At 34.2% G+C, this 23,720-nt stretch overlaps 1 protein-coding gene across 1 annotated transcript; it reads right to left on the reverse strand.

Annotated features, from left to right (window-relative positions):
• Window positions 1–351: 351 nt before the first annotated feature.
• Window positions 352–23,600, reverse strand: LOC306864911 (formin-like protein 1). The gene is made up of 26 exons (XM_079409200.1): window positions 23,019–23,600; window positions 15,992–16,075; window positions 15,460–15,540; window positions 15,245–15,318; window positions 14,272–14,355; window positions 13,608–13,730; window positions 11,404–11,491; window positions 11,241–11,317; window positions 11,075–11,168; window positions 9,160–9,234; window positions 8,704–8,814; window positions 8,315–8,464; window positions 7,565–7,666; window positions 7,236–7,470; window positions 6,374–6,526; window positions 6,118–6,242; window positions 5,331–5,533; window positions 5,019–5,253; window positions 4,575–4,643; window positions 4,427–4,507; window positions 3,866–3,995; window positions 3,297–3,460; window positions 3,108–3,209; window positions 1,617–1,724; window positions 1,419–1,533; window positions 352–829 (listed from the first exon to the last, which is right to left on the reverse strand). The coding sequence occupies exons 1-26, from the start codon at window positions 23,163–23,165 to the stop codon at window positions 729–731; spliced, it is 3,111 nt and encodes a 1,036-aa protein (XP_079265326.1). The 5' UTR covers window positions 23,166–23,600; the 3' UTR covers window positions 352–728.
• Between the last annotated feature and the right edge of the window lie 120 nt (window positions 23,601–23,720).

Consider the following 23,720-nt stretch of genomic DNA (forward strand, 5'->3'; position numbering starts at 1 on the left):
AGTATGAAATATACAACCACATGTTCAAATTATTCAAATTTCCTATTTTTAATTTTGGGGTGAAATATGAAATATACAACCACGTGTTTAAATTCTTAAAATGTATTTTTTTGTATGTACTTTTTTCCCCTTTAATTTTGATGCAGAGTATTAAATATACAAGCATGGTCAAATTCTTCACATTTCTTACTTTTTTTTATTTATTTTATTTTGGAGTGAGATATGAAATATATAAACACGTTCAGATTCTTCAAATAAATTTTTTTCTATTAATTTTGGGGCAAAATATGAAATATACAAACACGTTCAAATTCTACAAATTTCTGCATTTTTCTTTCATTTTTTTTCTTTGTGCTGCTAAATATGAAATGCATAAGCATGTTCAAATGCTTAATTTTATTTATTTATTTAAAATTTTTGGGTAAAATATACAAGCACATTTTTCCTTTTAATTTTGGGGCAAATTATGAAAGCATCTTTATTTCTTAATTTTTCTTAATATTATTCCTTTCATTTTAAAAAAATGAAATATACAAGGCAAGCACACATTCTTGAAAGGTTTCTTGAGATTGTCCATAAAGTTGTTTGCTAAATTGAACATAAATAGTTGAGCTTTTATCATTTAGATACAAATAGCTTAATGTCGCTGTTTAAATATTTCTCGTAAACAGTTTTTGGCTTCATGTGTTATGTGGGTTGGTCGCAGGATGCTTTGAGCTGTGTGTGTTTCACAGAGAGATGTCGGACGACACGGGAAGCTGCTGAGCTGGTTTCCATTTGGCGCTTCGTCTTCCTCCGTCTGCTCTGATGTACGGCTGGTTCCTCAAATCTACACACACACACAGTCAGAAACCCCCCTGATGAAGATATCTGAAGATATCTTTTGAGCTTTTCAAAAACTTGAAAGAAAGGGAAACATCAGCGGTCTACACGGAGGAACTGAGGGAGGCACTTGCAGGAAGCTGAGTGTTACAGAAGAGCATGAGTAGATGAAGAGCGATACCTTCAGAGACAGAAGAGAGGAAATGAGAGAGTTATAAAGCAGAAGTCCCATCACAGAAACCCGAATCACAGAGCAGACGAGACGAGCGTTTCCCAGAACGAGCCGTAAACGGCACCGCCTGCAGAGCTGAGAACCGTCAGAGGAAAGAAGAAATAAGACAGGCAGACTAAATACACAATATAGAATATAGAATATTAGAATGAAAAAAAGAGTGAATGAAATAACAGACAAAATGATTGAAGAAAGAAACAGAATAGGCAAAGAATCCCAGTTTGCACTAGGAGGAGTGAAGAACACTAGGAGCGTTCGGGCCTAATTAATAATACAACCCCAAACAATGGTAAAATCACATGCTTATTATAAAATTGAAAGTTAGGCATTGGTTTTGTGTCCTGTAAGTCTATCTCAGCCTGACCTGTGATGATGTCCTCGATGGCTCCGTCTTTGCCCTCTCTCACGAGCGGCATCATCTGCCTGCGCTTCAGCTCTGCAATCAGATCCACCTGAGGGAAGCGTGGCATCGCCGGCATCTGAACACATCAACAAACCCGTGAGACCTTGATACTTCACTTCCTGTTCTCCGGTATTTCTGTCTCTGTCTGTCGCACATTACCCTATTAGTCACTGCAGTGCTCACGGGAGAGACAGAGATGTGTAAATCTGTGCCGAAATCAGTCTCAGAGATGTTCTTCTTGTGCTGTTTGTTCTCCTGTTCGGCCAGCTACAGAGAAAGAGACACTCATCCATCAGTCAACATGCTGGAGGAACGACTGGAAAACAATATCTGTACAAAGCAGCATGCCAAGTTCTATAAACTAGATCAGGAGAAAAGGATTGGCGTTAAAAATAGTATGCTAGAGGTACCTTTATGTGGATTGTTGAAGTAACTTCTATAAGATACTTTAGTATGTTTATATATGAAGAGTTAATTTGCAAAAACAGATAACTCTTTTTAACCATTTTCAAAAATCATGTTTTTTTTTTCAGTTTGTATTCCAGTTAATCTCAAACAAACTGCAGTTGGGTAATTTGATTAGGTAAAAAATAACTACAAAATACTAGCTAACAGAATAAAACAATAAAAGCATGATAACATAATAAAAACATGATTTTTGAAAATAAATAAAAAAATGGAGTTATCTGTTTTTGCAAATAAACTTCATATTCTTATAGTATTTATTAAGATTTTGAATAAATTTTATAATTCTTTTAATTTTTTTCATTTTAAATTTCGAAGTTGCCGTTTTATCTGTTTTTTTGTCATTTTTCTTATTTTATAATTTATTTGTAATTTAAAAAAAAAAATCAGTTTATTGTAGTTTTAGTAACTTTAATTAAAACTTATTTACTGTATTTCAGTTAGTTACCAAAAGCAGCATTTGTAATTCTCTAATTTTGTTCATTTAATATTTATATTTTATTTTGATGTTTTAGCCATTTTCTTATGCATTCTTTATTTTTAGTATTTAAATGTATAATTTGTTTTGATTTTTTACTTTAGTTTAGTCATTTTAGTACTTTATTTCAGTTAGTTGCCAAGGCAAAATTTCTAATTTTCAAGTTTTTAAATCTAATATTTATAATTTTTTCATTTCAGCTTTATTGTGATTACTGGAAACTATTTTAATAGGTTTTGTTTTAGTGAACAATAACAACCATAACTTATGTTGGGCTAAATATACACAGATTATTACATATACAGATTTTAAAATTAAGACTATTATTTTGTATATTGTTAAAACCAGTAATTTTAAACCAGAACCAGTATAATTAAAATAAAACTCAATCTGAATGCATTAGCTATATGGTGTCATATGGAGGTTTTGAAATTTATCAGATCATTTCATGTAGGGTTAATGCACTGTAAAAATAAATAAATAAATTGTAAATAAAACCATAATTATGGAGTAAATTTTATAATATCATTTCCACTTAAAATTTTAATTCAGTGTGCTACTTTCCATTTCTTTGTAATAATTTGTGTGAAACTGAAAAGTGAAAAATAATTCCTACACCAATTTTTTTTCTGTGTGTGATTTTAAGCTCTAATTACCAGTATGATATATGCTGATGTGATATGAGCACTAGGTAATAATTTCATCACCTTATATGCTTTAATAAACCTGGCAAAAACAGGGAAGAACACAGAAGGAGGTGTGGATTTGGGATCCTCCCCGAAATACTCCACCACTGAGTGATAGACCTCCTGCAAAGACACACAGACCAGTCATGTAGAAGCTATTATTCACTGCTGTTCAGAAATAACTTCATGCAGAACTGAACTCATCTCCACCTCTGCAGTTTTGCTGTCTTTGACCACAGAGTCCAGCAGACCGCCGTTATTGGACATGAAGTTTGTGAGGACGGCGCTGTCTTTCTGCTGGAGATATTCCTTACGAACCACCTCCATTCCCTTCTCCAGAGATCGAACATCTGCAAGGATGCTGTCCAGATAGACTGAGAGAAACATGCAGGTCGGTGTATAAATATGCATCTTTCGTTCAGCAGATGCTTTCAGCAATTTGGGATTTGAACTTACAACCTTTAGGTTACCAGCCCGGATTTTTTAGCTTCAAAGTTGGCTTAAAATATTTTATAAATCATTAAAAAACATAAATATTAAAAACAAATGAAATTGAATTAAATATTTTATATTAAAATATATTTAAAAATATATTTGCATTTCTAAGAGCCCAGCTACAATATTTTATTTTATTTTAATTAAAATAAGTTACAATGAAAATATATTACACTATAAAAAATATATTAGATTCAAATATTTTATAAATAATTAAAAAATATACAAACTTAGATTTGTGGTAGTGGTGAGTTGATGTGAATGTGTTCATGTGTAACGCTCACCCAGTGCAGCTTTATCCAGACAGTGTAGTTCAGTGTGAAAGTTGTGCAGTTGAGGATATTTTTCTAGTATGATGCTGACGATGAAATGCAGGAGTGTCAGTTTTCGATCTGTGGATTTCAAGTCCAGAAGCTGAGTGCGAAAATGTGAGAGATGCACGATAAATTGACAAAGTTTCTGCCAGTGCATAAATGAAAATATTTCATGTGCATTTCATGTGTAAGTCAAAAATGCTATTTAATTTAATTGAATAAGCTTACAGGACATATATGTCCAAAAAATACAATTAAACAAAAGCAAATGAGACATGCATTTATTTTACCCTACATATATATATATATATATATAAAAAATACTATTTCAGTGTCACAGTGTTTTTTTCTGAGGGTTTTCTGAGTGAAAACTGTTTTATAGCAAATCCCACTACATTTTATTTTCAGTGTATAAACACAATGTGAATCATCTATTGAAAAGATAGATATTGGAAGTGACACTGATCAACTAAAACTGTAAATCTGCTTTATATGCCAAAATCTCATTTTTGTAAAGATGTTTTGTCTCACCAGGTCCAGACTTTGGAGTCGAAATCCATATGCGGATCCTCTCTTGCCACTGTTCATGTAATTCCCAAACGCAAGAATGATCTAGAAAAAGAAAATCAGCTTTCACTGCAGAAGTCATTTTATGCAGATAGAAATAGATTCTCTTTACCTCTAAAATCTTCTTGAGTTTGCTGGAGGATTTGATTGACATGGATGCAGCGATGATGGCATTTAATTGCTGTAAAATAAGACCAGGATTTTTTTGTAAAATGTGGATTTTATGTTAAATTCAAGTATGCATCCTCCTAATATCACAGTCCCTTTCAAGGAAAGTCTGTTCACCAAGTCCTATCTAAATGAATGCTGAAATCTCACAATTAAATGATATATTTCAAATCAGCAACAAAATCCGAAATGAACTGTCCCATGAATGTTGTTCCTTATGCTTAAATAGCATTAAAAAAAGCTTATTTTTTCAGGCTAGACCGCTGATTGGTAAAGTGACGCAATGACTTTACCAATCAGCGATTGGCTGTTTTATTCGGAAGGTGTGAGTTGCAGTTTCTCCCATTCATAAGTAATAGGAGTGAACTTTGCTGATATATTTACTGACAGGCTTTAACAGCAGGATGCTCTCGCTGAAGTTGCCCATGAAGGTCAGTGTGCTGATTCTCTGCGACAGACGTGGGATTTTGCTGAAGGCCACCATGAATCGGTCCTCCTCCGACAGCTCCAGCAGGGTGCGTCCTTCACGCTCGTACTTCTCAATCAACCTCAGCTCATAATCAGTCGGGATGAAACGCTCCAGCAGCTCCAGAAAATCTGAGTTTAGCAAATCAAGATTATACCTGCACACAGAGAGTTTTGGGATTATTTTTATACATGCAAATTTTGGTTGTATCAAAATTGTGTCTGTTGTACACACGATTGGATCGCAGTGCAGATCTGCGCGGTGCTCATGCCTCCTTTGCGCAGCGTGATGGCGAGGTTTTTGGCCCTGTTGGGCTCCAGTAGTGTGATTTTACTGGATGCTTTATGAGCCACTTTCACCTTCAGAGTGCCGACATCAACAGCAACAGACTGAGCTTTAGTTTTAAACAACTCTTCAAAGACGTCCATATTCAACTCCTTCAGACAGAGCAAAGACAGCTTTAGTTTCTCAAATAAACTCTGATGATAAATGTTGAGCTAATTCTTACCACTTAAGACTATTCCTAAAACATTTAGCATTTGTTTTACATTAAATTTGCATGTATAAATATTTAAAACAAGAATTATGTATTTTTTAAATACTGTATATATAAATATTTTATAAATTATTAACAAATATATTTAAAGAAAAAAAGGCAAAAAATACATGAATATTAAAAACAAAATTAAATTTCATTTGAAAATGTTTATAACAACTGTATTTTCAGGAGACCCTATTTCATGCATTTCCAAAAACTACCCCTAGGTAGGTTAGCTTTTTTATTATTATTATTAAAGTACAATTTATAAATATTAAAACATGCGTTTCATGCATTTAAATCAAAATAAAAAAGTATAAATATTAAAATTAATAATAATTAAATAAAAATAAATAATATTAAACAATTTATATAAAAAATATTTTATAAATAATTAAACAATATATTTCAAGAAGAAAACTCTTCAGGTGCCTCTATTGCATACATTTCAATAAGTCGATTTAAAACACACACAGAACTGACCCCAAGCACACGTTCATCATCCAGCTCTCTGAAGACGGTGCCAGCCACCTGTTCCTCCATTAGAGCCTGCCAGTTAAGCAGTGGCATGCGATACTTGGTCTTGATTGGCTTCTTACATTTTACACCTTATACACACACACACACAGGGAAGAAACACAAGCAAATCTTAATGTGCACAGCTTCACTTTTCATTCAAAATCATTCCAACATCTTATAGTTTTGTTGTACAGTACATGACTGTCATCATTTCTCTCACCTGTCTTTACAGTTCCTGTCCTTCCAGGCACGGGTGAAGGGGGTGGAGCTACACACATAGGGGGCGGAGGAGGAGGTGGTGGAGGGGCGGGCACAGGAGGAGGGGGCGGAGACTGCATCACAGGTGAGGCCTTTATTTCTGTTGTACTATTATCTTAGGGTTAAAAGGCAAGATAGTTTTTTTTTTAATTAGAAAGATAGTATTCATGGAAATAAAATATTCGTATTAGCATATTGTCACGAGTTTGTTCCGTTTTGCCCTTTTTTGGTCATGTTTCCTGTTCCCTGATTAGATTATTCTGTTCCATCTGTGTTTATTAATTATCTCATTAGTTCCCTTTGTTTCCGTTCCTTTATAAGTCGTGTGTCCTGTGTTTTGGTCTGCTGTTAATTGTCTTCTATGTTGGAAATGAAAGATTTGTGTTTTGAAGAATTCCTCGTTTCCCTCGCTCCTTCATTCCCCGCGGAAACCTGACACATATATTACATTGCTAGAAGTTTTCAAAATAAATAAGATTTTATAATAATCTATACAATTGTACAAAGAAGTGGTTGTTCACTTGTTTTGCTTCAGGACCCATATTATATTATATTATAACTTTATAAAAATTAATTAGGTTAACTTTTGTCTAATTGTAGTTTAGTATAACTGAACAACTATTATAGTTTTTGTTAATATTTTGAATTAGCTTTTATTTTTACATTTTCTCTTTTCATTTTTATTTTAGTTTAAAAATGTTTTTAGTAAAAAAAAGTTTTTAGTTAGCTTTATATAGCTTAGCTATATAATTAGAATTATATAGAAATTGATATAAGTGGTGATGTAACTGTAACACTGGTTATATGTATTTTTGTATCTTCACCTGTTGTGTTAGCGGCTGGCATAATGTGTAATTCCAGAGAGCCGGATTCGGATCTGTCCATGCGGATCAGACCTCGATCCACCAGAACCTGGACCATCTTCTCCAGCTCGGTCAGAGCTTTAGCGGAGCGCTGTCTGTCTCTCTCTCGCTCCTGCTCCTTCTCAATGTGTGTCTCTCTCTCTTTCTCCTTCTGCTGCAGCTGAGAGAGCTGAGTCTGTGTCTCCTTCACACTGTCCTGAAAACACACACATCAAAGCTTCACAGCCTGGAAACAGGAGTAAAAGTAAGTGTGTGCTAGTGTGTAGGTGTGTTTTAGCAAAGCGTGTTACCTTCAGAAGTTCCACCTCTTTCTTACTCTGAATGAGTTGTCTCTCGAGTTCAGACGTCTTCTCCATAGCTTCACTCTCACACTGCTGCAGTCTAGTGTTTAACTGATATACACAACATGCACTGAGTGCTTTAATATGATTTAGTGTGTATATTTATTTATTTACTTACATAAATATGATGTGCATTATGTGGCATTAAACCAAAATAGAATTACACAATGGTAATTCAAAGTGCTTTACATGAAATAAAGTAAAATAGTCATAAATAATAATATTGATCACAACAATAAAAATAAGGAATTAAAAAAATTGAATAATAATAATAATAAAAACAAGAAATTTAAAAACAAATATTCTCAAGCTTTGTTCAAACTCTTCCGCACTAAGTGAAAGAAAATACCTTCCAAGACACCTAACTATTCCACTACTTCACCCCCTACTTACTTTGACCATCATATCTGACCTATTCGCTCAAACTCAGGCCGTGCCCCGGTCTGTAATGGTAGCAGTTTAGAGTTGGTCGAGCGATTCACAACTAGAACCTCCCTTCTAGCGTCTCACATTCTCTCGGTATTTCCTATACCTATTTTTTTTACCTCTACGACTCTTAGTGCCTTAGAGAATGCATTTTGCACATTTCTTCTGCTGGTGTCCATCGCTCTCAGCAGATATACATGTCAGAACTATATTAGGGCAGATTTCTACCAGTATAGGTTGCAGTAATTGTGTGTGTGTTTTGGGTATGTGTACCTGTGTGTTTTGTTCTTGTAGCTCCTCTAGATGTTCCATTATTGTGTTTTTGGCCTCGGCATCCTCTAGCATCGCTCCAACATCAAACACATTATCCAGATACGCTTGAATCTGCACCTGAAGCCTCTCACTCTCAGTGACAGTTAACTTCTACACACACACACACAAAACAATACAGACTGCATTTTAGGCTACATTTATTTGATCACAGTAAGATTGTGAAACATTCTTAAAATTGAAATAAACTGTTCTCTATGTGAATATATTACAGAATGTTTTTATTTGTGTGATCAAAGCTGAATTCTCAGCATCATTACGCCAGTCTTCAGAGTCACATGATCCTTCAGAAATAAAAAAAAAGCGCAAAACATTAAACGGTAGTTGCTCACCTCCAGATAGCTGTCTAGTCCCATTTGTGTAAACTCATACTGTAAATACACTCGGAAGTTCATGTTCTCCACTGAGTGCACTACAATGTTGATAAACTGCAAACAAGCCACCTAAAGGTGACAAGGGGGAAATACATTGATCAGTTTTCCTCACACTGATGATCCTTCATTAAAAGATCAATAACAACAGGACAAACCTTAATCTATGTCTGGAATTCCAATGCATTATGTATATTATACACACATGTGGTGTGATTATAAATACATATATACTTTCTGGTTGTCCTAAAGTGGAAAAGTTCTCAAGAATGACTGATAAATTAAGTCAATGTACAAATGGGCCATAAATATAGATGTCTGTCATGCTCCTTTATCCTTTTTGTAGAGCTAAATACTGTAAAATTAGTGTAAGATATGATATAATTAATAGATATGAAGCATTTTATATGTCCTCACCATGAAATCAATGTTGTTGTCATCATTTCTGAAATACTCCATGAGCTTCTCGAATCTGTTTTTCTCTCCACACACCTGTATGAACACACAGAGACATTCACAGGTTCCTCAGAGACCATTGCTTACTGTATTTGAGTTACTGTACGCTGATTTGGATTAAAGTGTCTGTTAGCAAGTACTTGACCATAAAGTAAGAACATTTTACTACATTACGAGACCTTCAGTGATATTTGATGTCACAGGATCATTTATCATCTGAAAATATGTTATTGGATTAATATTCCATCCATTATCTGTATCTAATTATTAGTTCTTGCTACAGGAAGGGCGTGTTACATTTTAATGCAAAGTATGTGGATTCGCAGAAAAAATGGATGGGAAATACCTAAGCAGACAAGGTCTGTATTTGTTTCGGTTTTTGCTCTGGTTTGCATAGTCCTTTCTGCTGTCACTGAAATGCATCTGAATCATCTCCCACACACATGTCTTTGTCACAAACACACAGACGTTTTGAATGCGTGAGGTTGCGAGCTGATCATGTGTCCTGTGTGTGTGTCTTTATAAAGGGAATGATCTAGTTTTGCTCTCAGTGCAGACGGGTGTAACGGCTGATATCAGTATGAGCTTCAGGTTACTTGAGGTTAACAGCAGATCAGACACTTGTATCTCATCAAGTGTCTGTGTTCATTCAGCGTCTGAGAGAATAACTACAGAGTTTGGGTTAGGTCTTTTATCCTTGAAATTAAACTACTAGACATTTTCTGATGAAAGGAAAATATTTTTCACATATTGTATTATAATATATAGAATTACTTATATGTGGTCCTAAAAAGTATTTGGACTGTTAAGTCACACTTGTGTGACAATGTATAATAATAAAATATATATTTTTAAAGAATTAAGAAATATATTTGGATATATTATGTCTGATTATATTTTGTCTTGGTAACATATCTGATTATATTTTACTAAAACAAACTTTTTTTCTTTATAATTTTTTTTTATAATACATATGTATAATAAAAATAATATTTGTATTATGATTAATTGTGATTAATCGCATCCAAAATAAAAGTTTCTATTTACATAGTATATGTGTTTATACTGTGTATTTTTATTATGTATATATAAATACACACACATACAGTATATATTTTGAAAATATTTACATGTATTTACATGTCTATATTTATATTCATATAATTTATATTATAAATACATATATTTAATATATAAACATAACATATTTTTTTCTGAAATATATACATGCATGCGGGTGTATTTATATGTACATAATGAATATTCACAGCACACATACATATATTATGAAAACAAAAATTTTATTTTGGATGCGATTAATCGTGATTAATCGTTTGACAGTATTTATTTGTATTATAATACATATTTTTATTATTGATTGTTATTATTATATTTATTATTATGTGTTTTGGTAGATTACATTTGATAAAATGTTAATAAAATAAACTTTATTATTTAAAAATAATTATTTATAATTTTATTTTATTATACTATCATTTGGTATATTTGATCATATTTTATTAAACAACTTTTTTTACTTTTATTATTTTTATGACATTTAATATTATAATATGTTTGACTTTTTCATATTATATTATGATTTGGTATATTTGATTGTATTTTATTAAGACAAACTTATAGTATTTTATAATAATACATATTTAATATAACAATATTTGTATTTTTATTCTTTTTAGAACATTTTTGATTTCACTATGTTTTGGTATATTTGATTTTTTTTGTTGTTGTTTTTTATTAAGACATATTTCTTGTTGTATTGTGCACAATAAGACCAAGGAGACACATTGAAGGTGGACAGATGATGATAAAAAGAGTGAGATGGATGAACAGAGAAAGAAGGCTAGTCTTTTCGTACCTCTTTGAAATGATTAAAGGCTGCAATAATCATTTCGTGACCTCCTCGAACCAAACAGACAGCAGCAAGGAGCTCCAGAACCAGAGCTTTAGTCCTAAACATGAACACACTGTATGTAAGTAGTGTAGAAAAAAACATTCAAAACACACATGCATTGTCTTCTCACCTGGCATTCTTGTTGTTGAGACTCAGGGTGATTTCATTGACACAGTTGGGATGAGCCATCACCTGATTGAATCCTAACTAACACACACACACACACACAGACACATTAGTCAAGAGAAGGGATGAGACGAGACGAAATGAGAGGAGAAAGAGATGAGAAGTACCTGGTAGTTCATGATGGCACGGAGGCACATGATGCAGAGGTGCAGGTGGTTCTTCTGGCTGAGCAGACGCGAATATCGCAGAGCTTTCCTGAGCAAAAGAAAAAATATGTATAAATATTTGTATTAAAATATTATTATTTTTAAAAATATAATATATATAGTTTTTATTATTAGTTTTTTATTATATTATTTGGGATTATATTTTATAAAAATATTTTAACATCTTTTTAGTATTTTTATTTACTACATATTTAATAGCATAATATTTCTCTTTTAGTATATATTTTTTTCTTTTTATTGTTATATTTGATTATATTATGTAAAGATCGATCATGTGAAACCAGCTCACACATGTTCATTGTGATTAATTGTAATGATTTGGTTTAAATAGGAAAAAAGTAAATATTTCATAGATAAACTAATTACAGTTTTTCTCGATTGCTTAAACACATTTCTTGAAATTATGCCTCTTTTTTTTGCGACACGAATCCATAACTTCTAACTAAATTCCCCAAACTTCCTATATTCAGGTCAAAATGAAGCTCTCCACTCAAAACAACTCAATCTTGCTGAAAAAACAAACTTTGCTCTCAGACATGACACACAAACAGTCAAAAACACACACACTATAACACAGTTTTACACACTGATGAGATAAATTCAAAAAAATACTACAAAAACTGGTAATAAGTGTGGTACTCCCCAAATGTTTTATTCCTCAATTTAATGTAGTGTAGAGTACAGTACAAAACAGCAAACAACAAGGAATATTATTATTCTGCCCCAGTATCCCGTCTTTGCTCTGGGACAGGCCAAAGAACCTCTTCAGCATCATGGGCTATACTGGCCCTGGCCAGACAGCGGGGGTAAAATCCTCTCGCATGCCTGATGTCCTTGTGTCATTGTTCACAAACAAGATACTTGGTAATGTTGTCGATATAACACTGCTCTCTGTTAGTATTGCCTGATGTAAACAGTCTGGATGACAGTTACTGTACTGAAATGCAGAAGGCTGCACTTCTTATGTATGTCATATATCCTTTCAAAAGTACAAATGTACACATTACTGTATGTGGGATATTGATTGAAAAAGACTGGATATGATTCACAGTTACACTTTTACTAGTGGTCTGACCAAAAAAAAAAACACAACACATTACAACATCATTGTGAATAGAATAGAAAAAGAAATATGTGCACAAACACGAAAATAAAAATGAGAAAGTCCACTATCAGAATTTGTAAGTCTTGTGTTGTCCTCTTTCTATATATGCTTTCCAATTGAAGGTTCATGAGCAGCTTTGAGTGAACAATATTGAATGCTAGTGCTTTCTAAATGACGACATGGTGTAAGCACTGAGAACTGTAAGGATTTGTGTGTAGAGTTTTGCAGTAACAGTTCACCAAATCTGACTCATGTGTCAAAGCAGGGGAATAGCGTTTATTGTTCAGCACAATGGGGGTGCTTTTTGAAAAACGGCATTATGGTTTTGAAATTTTAGTTCAAAAGCCTGGTTACACTCTCAGAAATAAAGGTACAATAGCTGTCACTGGGGCGGTACCTTTTCAAAAGGTACATGTCGGTACCTAAATTGTCCATTTTGGTACCTTAAAGGTACATATTAGTGCATAAAGTGTACAAATTAGAACCCAATAGGTACAAGAGTGTAACGTTTGAAAAGGCCCCAGTGACAGCTTTTGTACCTTTATTTCTGAGAGTGTATAGTGTTTTAAAAACTGTAATTAAAAGCAGAACTACATGTAATCTGCAACATCTGGAAATCTCAAAATCATTAATAGTAAAAGTACTGTATGTGACAGAGACACACAAACAAACTCTAGGTAACAGGAATGCAGCTGATCCTGATAGAAGTGATTGGATGGGTGTGTGTGTGTTTTGATCTCAAAATACATTGCAGACATATTTGTGTGTTTTGCATGTGTGCATGTTGTTGTGAGTGATTGTGTCTGTCTATGCATGTTTCTTTTTGTAGATTTTATTGTCTGTGTGTGTGAAGCTGGACATAGTAATGTAGAAGTTATGTTCTATATACAATTATTTGTGAATGAGATGAAAACGTTTTCTTCTTCAGTTCAGGACCAAAGAACTTCACAACAAATGACATACAGATATAAAAATTGCTTAAATAAGAAACAAGATGTATAATTCTGAATTTCAGAGTGGTTTATACTCCATAACTGACCTTGTGGTGATGGAGCGTCCTGAGCGTGGGGAATTGTGGGTAGGGGAGTTTGTCGCACTGGTGGTCAAATCTTCCACAGATTTCTCTTCAAAGCTTCCATTATCAGAGCTGTCCATATCATGTCTGTAAAACACAGTAAGCATCTGTCTTATGATTCCATGATAATTAAACAGCACAACTGTTTTCAACACTGATACAAATAAGAAATGAGCTGTAAATCAGCATATAAGAATGATTTCTGAAGGATCACGTGACACTGAAGATAAGTAATGATGCTGAAAATCACAGGAATAAATGACATTTTAAAATATATTCAAATAGACAACAGGTTTTTTTCAATTGTAATAATATTTCAGAATGTTACTGTTTTATTGTATTTTTAAACAAATAAATACAGCCTTGGAGATCAAATTCTATTAAAATCATGAAAAAGTTGTTTGACTGCCATACAGTGTTGCTTTGTTGTTTCTTTCTTCGTTTTTTTGCTGATGAATATAATATTAGTGTTACTTACTGGCATCAGAGGCCTGGTTTCAGACATGGGATGGTCAGAGCATGTTCTCTTCCCAGACGCCTTGTCACATTAAGAATTTTGGTTCCTCTGTTGTGTCTTGGACAATGTGTGTGTGTGTGTGTGTGTGTATGTGTGTGTGTGTGTACATACGTGACTGCACATTGAGCAAAAGAGAGGTAGTCCACTAGCACGTCTAAACCCTTGTTTTCTTCATTTAGAAACTCCTCAGCCCACCTGAACAGACAGAGAGAACAATACAATGAAGAACAAAAGGAGCACAATTGAGAGAAGTTATGAGTGACAAAGTAATTACAGTCCAGTGTCGACACAGATGTTCCCAGACTTCCAGGTTTCAGAAACCTGCATTTAAAGGAATATTTCACCCAAAAAAGAAATATATCTGAAAATGTACTCACTCTCAGGCCACCCAAGATGTAGATGTGTTTGTTTCTTCATGGGAACAGATTTGGAGAAATTAAATTTACATCACCTGCTCACCAATATATCCTCTGTAGTGAATGGGTGCCGTCAGAATGAGTGTCCATAATCCATAATAATACTTACTGCAGTGAAAAATGCATCCTTTCCCATCAAAATCCACCAACATGTTTGTTTTATACTGTTTTCACTGGTAAATGATGCTCTGTGATTTGTGCATTCGGTAATCTGTGCATATTTCTCTTCTGATTCAGGCAAGGCTGTTTTAGGCAGACAAAATGGATAGAGAAAGCAATATTATGGATAGACGACTCGTATTTTAGCCAGAAACAGTGGTTTGAAGTTAAAAGCTTCTTAATGATAGATTTGAGGCATGTGGATTATTTGGGGAATTTTATCAGCTGTTTGGACTCTCATTCTGACGGCACCCATTCACTGCAGATGATCCATTGGTGAGCAAGTGATGGAGTGCTACATTTCTCCAAATCTGATGAAGAAACAGACTCATATACAACTTGGCTGGCCTGAGGGTAAGTACATTTTCAGCAAATTATGATTTTTGGGAGAACTATTCCTTTAATGTGATAAACTTTAAGTTTAAAAAAAAGTGTCTATTCATTTATTATGTAATCAGGCCAGTAACATGCATTGTCAATAACATTGCATGTCATGTGATGGCTCTTACCCGATGTGATTGGTGCGCAAAGAGATCTCCAACTCTCTCAGAACTTGAGTGGATTCTTGAACTCGTCTTTTAAACTACAAATCACACACATATAATTTTATTAATTAAAATCATTTACATATTTCAGTTTAATAATAACTGGACAAGCTCTGTATCTCAGTCTCAGATTTAAACACACACACATATACAGGCTCAAACATATAAAGTATATGTACCTTTCTGCCTCCTCCCTGTTCTAATACACTCTTAAGTTTCTGAATGTACGCTGAAGGAGGATTCTTCACCTGGAACCGCTCCTGATGAGAGAAAACAGAAGGAATAATGATCTTGGCTTTAAAGAGGATTTATTCTGCAATTTTTACTTTCTTTCCTGAAGTCCACATATACAGTTTGTCACATTTCTTGCATCGTGAGCAGTTTAAATAATTTTTTTCATAAACATTTTCCACCCTCATGATCTTTAATGTTGCTGTACCTTTAAGACTTTGATGTGTAAATGATCCCTGGTATGATTGCTAACCACTTGCTCAATATTTATTTATTTATTTCTGTGGTCATATTGTAATAACATCATTTCAATTAAATAAATGCTCTGGGTGAACTGGAGAGAAAGTTTTAAAAAAGCAAGGACAATTTGGGATTTCATTACTTGACCCATTTAAAGGGGTGTTATGTGGTTTGTGTAGTAAACGGTAACAGCTTTACAAATGAAAAAGTGAATGTTTTATGTGTTTGCTCTGAACTCACCTGGTCACAAACTAACTCCCATTTCTTCTCGTTGTCATACTGACAGAGCAGCTTCACTTTATCAGGTGGAAGATTCATGGAATTCTACAATCACAGAGCAAGAGACAAATCATAAACCTTTCTGTAAGTCTGAATTCATTTATAGTTAATCTTCAGAGCCATTAGTTCTATTCCTCTACTCTTAAAAATTATTTTTACAGCACTTTGGGGTTCAGCAAACATCTTTGTTGCGAACCATTATTCATGGTTGAATTTTTTAGAGAGTAAAAAATGAAACACTGCCTTTCAAATGTTTGGGGTCAGCAATATTTTTTCATGTATATATCAAATATACAATAATATATATCAATGATATATATGAAATATGCAATAAAAACAATAATATTGTGTAATATTATGACTATTAAATATGAACATATATTTAAAATAGCTGTTTTCTATGTGAATATAATGTAAATTATTCCTGTGATCAAAGCTGAATTTTCAGCATAATTATTCCAGTCTTCAGTGACACATGATCCTTCAGGAATTATTCTAATATGCTGATTTGATGCTCAAAAACATTTATCACAGTTGAAAACGATTGTTCTGTTTAATGTTTTTGTTAAAACTGACACATTCTTTGACAAAAATACAGTTCAAAAGTCGAAAATTTGAAATATAAATATTTTGTAAATATGTATCTGCTGTCACTTTTGATCAGTTTAACGTGTCTAAGAAAAGTATGCATTTCTTTTAACACAAAAAAACAACAACGCCCTGCCAACCACTCATAGCACTTAAACATCTCAGTGGCAAGATTTGCACAGGCCACATTTTCTTCTGATCTAGTTATAATATGTTCCCAGACTATTGCAGTGTTTAAATGCAGCGTTATTGTGGCACCAGTCACACGTTACACTTGTTTGCAGATGGTCACATATCAACTGATGAGTAAGCGGCTGCATCTTGTGAGCCGGTTTACGAGCAGTGGACAGATCACATGTATAATGAGGTATGCTGACTGTAAGAATGCCCTTTCTGAACCGGCGGGTTAGTGCTGTGTGAATGTCCTGTTGCTATGACGATCTCCTTAATTATTTATGAACAGCATGAGTGTTTGCATTTGTGTTACACACACACACACACACACACTGTTATGGCCCTACAGAATTACCTCATCAGTGACTCATCTGAGCATCGGATGAAACTGAACACACAGTGTGTGCACGCTGCATGTAAATCCCATAAAACATTATGACAATCATCTTCAAGGTCATCTTCCATTCTCTTATGCTTGCCAAGGCTGCATTCACTTGATCAAAAATACGGTAAACACAGTAATATTGTGAAATAAGCTTTCGATTTAAAAAATATATTTATAGCTTACACTAGTCCTATATCATCGGCTGGAACGCCACTCTCGTGAACATGTACGACAGATAGCGGAAGCTGGAGATTACGTTTATAAAGTTTTAAATAAGGATATTTTTCTTACACAAATACATCGATTCACTTCAGAAGGCCTTTATTAACCCCCCAGAGCTGTGTGGAGTATTTTTTGTGATGGATGGATGCACTTTTTTGGCCTAGCGTTAAGCTCCTGTGAGAAGTGACGAATGCAGAGAGTGCAAAACAAAACACCGGTCACGAATTCAAAGTACAAAATGAGGATTTCAATATAAGCCAAGAGGAGTCTGGTGTTCCTTTGCTGTAAACAAAACTTTTAAATATGGATTTTTTTAGAAGGATTTTATGAACTCCTTTTAAGTGCATTATTATTTTGGGCTTCAAAATCTCAACCCCCTTTCACTGCCATTATAAAGCTTGGAAGAGCCAGGATATTTTTTTAGGGTGAGTAAAAAATATTTTTGAGGGTGAGTAAAAGAAAGGCTTTCCTGTAGCTCAAATAGTAGAGCATGGCGCTAGCAATGCCAAGGTCATGGGTTTGATTCCCAGGGAAAGCAAGAGCTGATAAAATGTAAAAACTGTAACTTGAATGCAATGTAAGTCGCTTTGGATAAAAGCGTCTGCTAAATGCATAAATGTAAATCATGGGGTAATTTTCATTTTTGTGTGAACTTTCCCTTTAAGTTTAATACTTAGGAATAGTGGTTTGTTCAAATCTCTGACTATGAGCAACATAAAGCAGACACCGCTGATTAAATCATTATTTTCGTCCCCTGTGATTATTTTTCCTCATGGTGGATGTCCCTGGGAGGGTTTGATCAGATGTTACTATTCCCTTGGAGGCAGTTTGGTAAATTTCATCCTCATATTTCCAAATACCCTATTGTTTTTGTTTTTCTTGAACTTAAAAAGGGGTTTTCTTTTTACATACAGCTGGTGAGGTCCTTAGACAGAACGAAACAGAATGTTTTGCTGTGAAAGATGACGGGAATTCTGAGTAGTGTTTTGTGTCTGATTCCTTGGCTGTATCTTTCAGCTGATAGTTCAGGAATGTTATCATTTGTTTTGGGAACATTGCAAAAGATCTCAATGAACTCTATACTAATATTTAGCCTTTCTTTGACCAAAGACTCAAGAACTGTATAATAATAAGCCAAAGCGAATACACTTAACAGTCTAAATATCTAAACCTATACACGTCAGACCTATGAAATCATGTTTTCTGTGAAAAGTGAAAGGAAACCGTTTGTACCTCTTGTATGAAAATAATCGGAAGTAGACGAAACATCAGATGCGACAGGCATTTATAATGTTACAAAAGATCTCTATTTCAAATAAAAGCTGTTCTTCTGGACTCTCTATTCATCAAAGAATCTTGAATCCTCAGTTTCCACAAAAATATGAAGCAGCACAACTGTTTTCAACATTGACAATAAATGTTTCTTGAGCAGCAAATCAGCATATTAGAATGATTTCTGAAGGATCATGTGACACTGAAGACTGAAGTAATAATGCTGAAAATTCAGAATAAATGACATTTTAAAATATATTCAAATAGAAAACAGTTAGTAATAATATTTCACAATTGTACTATTTTTACTGCATTTCTGATCAAATAAATGCAGCCTTGATAAGCAGTAAATAAAAAATATTTTTAAAATCTTGTGAGCTGTAGAGTATGCGACATGTAAAAGTTACATGCAGAACACCATGTTTGACTATGCTGTCATTTCATTTTTGCGCATATTGAACAGTTCTTCACTAAGTATGGCACAGTGTCCTAATTTGCAAAACAGGCCAATGGAAGAAAAAACAGCTATCTGCAGAAATATTGCTTTAGGGCAAACAAACACACACACACACACACACACAAACACACACACACACACACATACTCTCTCTCAAACAGTCTTCCTTTATGGAATACCTTGCTTGATTTTTCTCCTGTTTCTGAACACATCATCTGTCCTTTCCTTGTCCTTTCTATATGTTCTATCCCTGAAAACAGTTAAACAGTTTTCAGGACAAGGTCAGCTAACATAACTTCATCATGTTATTTTGAATCCTCAAAATACTCAAAATGTTTTTATGCAAGTATGTACACCAATAATTTATGCGTCAATGATCAATGCAGCAATGCAGCATATACTGCAGTACACGTGCAGAGAGTAATGCACATGTTTATTCAGAGCCATCATATCACTTTACCTTCAGCATAATTATGCTAGAAGATTATACTGTTTTCACCTTATCATATTTGCATTTGTAAGCCGAAGCAGGTGCTTTTATATTCACCTCAAGGATTTTGTAATATATTTATTTAATGAAAATGTTCAAATTATATTTTTAAGACACTTAAAAAAGGGTTATTAACTAAAACTGAAACTAAAATTAAAACCGTTAATTTTTTTTAATTTAATTTATTATTATTTATTTCAGCTAGTTGTCAAAGCAACATTTCTCATATTATTTTAATTTAACCTGATGTACTAGAATGTCTAAACTAAAAATGAAATAAAAACTGAATATAAACTATATATATATATATATATATATATATATATGTATAATATTTTTAATTTGTTATATATATACACATTTTCATATATATTACTTTTAATGAAAATGAAAATATAAAAATGAATGAAATAATAAAAACTATAACAGCATCTTAGTGATTCTAAAATAACTGCTCATCATAATTTAGATGCAGATGATACTGGTAGATTAAATAAAATTAAAAACATGCATAATTCCTTTATTTTACACCTCATAAGAGCTCAGCTTGATGTTTTCTCCTACTGTTGTTGTTTTCAACCATCTAGTTTTTATGACTAATTTCTGCAGTAATAATTATATTGAAATACATTCAGAGCTGACTTTGATTCATTGTATCTCATGATTTTTGTCCTGAGTGTTTCTGGATCAGCTGAAGGTTGGACTACAGCTGAAGATGGATGGACTTTCGGTAAGTGGCCACATGCAAAATATCAATAACTGAATGGGCCATTTGTATAATTACAGGCCTGTCGTTTTTGCAGATGTTTTGCGCTCCTCCCCTTGGCAAGGCGATGTAGAAAGCATCAGAATGAGTGTTTTAAAAGCTATAATACATTATGTGTGAGCAAAGACAAAACTATTGCTTTTAAATTCAGCCTCACAAAGAAAAGAAGACAGATTCCTCTGTAAATGTGTAATTGCATGAGTTTGTGTTTGTATATGCCCACTGTTATGCAAGACTTCAGTTTATTGTTTATCCAGCTTTTAATTGAATACTTGTAACTTTTACTAAACAAGCTCACAGGTAATTGCACTAAAGCTTTGCCATGTAATATTTACATTTTGTACGCGACTAGGTGTTTTTGAGTGATTGCTCTTTTAATTGTGTGTTTTATCACGAACATGCTGCTGGTGCTGCTTGCATTATTTGCATTCTGTTTCCATGTCGCAAACTCTCTCTTTCTCCATAGGCATTGTAGATGGCGACTGGATAAAATGAAACTGTTTGAGTTGGATGGACGGCCTGCATGCGCACTTTAATACTTAAATGGCCTTTCACTGCTGTATGATGGGAAAGTGTGGAGTGCTTATCTGATTTAGGAACAGCATTAAGGATATTGGCAGAGTAAATTAATTAACATGGCTGACTTTACCAACAAGCACTAGAGCCAGACTTATTTAAGTTATATAAAGTGTAAAACACTGGCTAAATATTAATTTTAAACACAGGTACTTGTTTAATGTGGACTGTTGGATTTGGTCTTTTTAGATTGGAAACTGCCATGTAAAATACACTACTGTGAATCTGGTTCACAGTTTTTTTTTTTATTAGATTAACTAGTTGATGATATGTACGTTATTCCAGGCCTTAACTATAAATGGCCAGCAGGGCAACAGGGCTGGATCATTTTTGTGCTGATATATGCATGATATATTTATTGTGGTAAGGTATGTGGAGTTATATAATCATAATACCTTTAACCAACATTTTTATTAAAACCCTTACAACATTATTTTCCCATACAGTAGGACACAAATGAAGATGTTATTGGCTAATATGTGATCCCACAAGGAGCACAACTGTCAAGAAGATTTTCAGGAAATAATGACTTGAAATGAAATTTCAGTCTGCTCCTCACATAAAGCTATAGTATATTTGACATATGGTGCGTATATGGACTACTTAAAGGTATATTTCTCTCAAAAATAAAAAATTTGCTGTAATTGTACTCCCCCTTAGGCTATCCAAGATGTAGATGAGTTTGTTTCTTCATCAGAACAGATTTGGAGAGATTTAACATTACATCACTTGCTCACCAACGGATCCTCTGCAGTGAATGGGTGCCGTCAGAATGACAGTCCAAACAGCTGATAAAAACATCACAATAATCCACAAGTAACCAACACCACTCCAGTCCATCAGGTAACATCTTGCGAAGTGAAAAGCTGCATGTTTGTAACAAATAAACACAACATTTGAACATTTTTAACTTCAAACTGTTACTTTCGGCTAAAATATTTGTCCATAATAACGCTTCCTCCATTGAAAAAGTCCATCCCCTGTTGTCCTCTCCCATGAAAACCCAACAACATATTTGTCTAGATCTTTTTTGGACTGTTTTCCCTTGTTAACAGTGCTTGATCTGTACATATTTCTCTCCTGATTCAGCTTTTCGCTTCACAAGACATTAATTGATGGTCTAGAGTGGTATGATGTTGAACGGTTTGAAGTTAAAACATCATAAAGAGAGAATTTGAGGCATGTGAATTACTTGTGGATTATTATTATGTGTGACGTTTTTATCAGCTGTTTGGACTCTCATTCTGACGGCACCCATTCACTGCAGAGGATCCATTGGTGAACAAGTGATCTGAACAAATCTGTTCTGATGAAGAAACAAACTCATCTACATCTTGAATGGCCTGAGGGTTAATACGTTTTCCAAAAATGTTCATCTTTTGGTGAAAATGTCTTTAAAGATGCTTTAAGCAAGAAGGTCATACCAGTTAAGAATGGTGTAATGGCAAAAAATGACAGAATTGTAATCAATTGGATTAACTAGCCATACTACTTTAAACTACAACAGTATTAAGCAGCCACACACTCACACACTGTACACTCATCATAAATGAGATGCAGATGATACAAGTAGATAAAGCACATGAAAAACACCTAATGACGCATTAAAGCCTCCAAGCTGCACAATTACAGCCTTGCTGATGCATAACACTCATACTCGGGGAGATTTGACAGATTTCACAAACATGCATATGAATGCAATCACCTCAGTACACATTCCATCACATTCTTCAATCTAACGTGGTACAACTAGCTGTATTATGTCATTCAGACGGGCTGTGCTGTTGCAATTTCCAGTCATGTGAAAGTCCTATCTGTGTTCATTTGATAATATCCTTTGCTTTTGCATGCACAGAGATACATATCATGGTGCATATCAAACACATTTATAATTACTGCTGTGTAGCATCTCAGCTTCAACCGCACATACAGTACTATACTTGAACATGCTGTTTTTCTACATTCCAAGTCAGCAAAACACTTAAAAAGTAAATGACATATTAGAGCTGAACCCACTTTTAGTCTACTGCATTATGGGATATTTTGTCATGTACATACCAACACCATGCTGAACCTCTCCTCTAATTCGTCCTCAGGTGGTAGAGGCAGTTTAGGGGCCGGTGGCTGTTTCTGCCAATAGGTGCTGAGGGGCCGTCTGACGTCCCGTCCGGGTGACATCTCCAGACTTCCAGCTGCGTTCCCCATGGCTGTATGCGGAGTTACACGTAGAGGTACACATATACAGTCCAGATAATCCAGATGTTGCTCAGTGAAGTACAACTACAACTTTACACTTACTGACTGATTCTAAACACTTGAGTATGAGTTCTTGTTTAGTCCCAGTGTAGCAGTTTAAGTCCAGTGGTAGGACACTTTGGAAACACAGATACAATCCAGCTTGAATCCTATAGAATTTGGTTCTATTAAATCCATAAAAGGTTGTGGTTTTCACATAGTTGTTGATTTGTTCAGGTTCTTTCAAGTCTTCTGATGGCGTTGTCCATGTGCAGTAGGCAAAATCTACAAGTTGTGTATACAGAAAGAAAAATGACACCAGTAGGCAAGGATGTTGTCTATTCGGATGTGTCTTAGTCGTCTTCTGGTCTCTGTGACATCTCTGTGCTCCATCCTGGAGTGAGTAGTTCAGGTAGGGAGGAGAGGAGTGAATGATGTGGGAGAGCAGGCGGGGGACTGGGAAGCTTCTGGGTCCTAGTGCTGATCTGGAGACTCTCCTCAGTGTGTGTGTGTGTGTGTGTGTGT

The sequence above is a fragment of the Barbus barbus genome (genome assembly GCF_936440315.1).
Source record: "Barbus barbus genome assembly, chromosome: 46".
Classification (NCBI taxonomy): domain Eukaryota; kingdom Metazoa; phylum Chordata; class Actinopteri; order Cypriniformes; family Cyprinidae; genus Barbus; species Barbus barbus.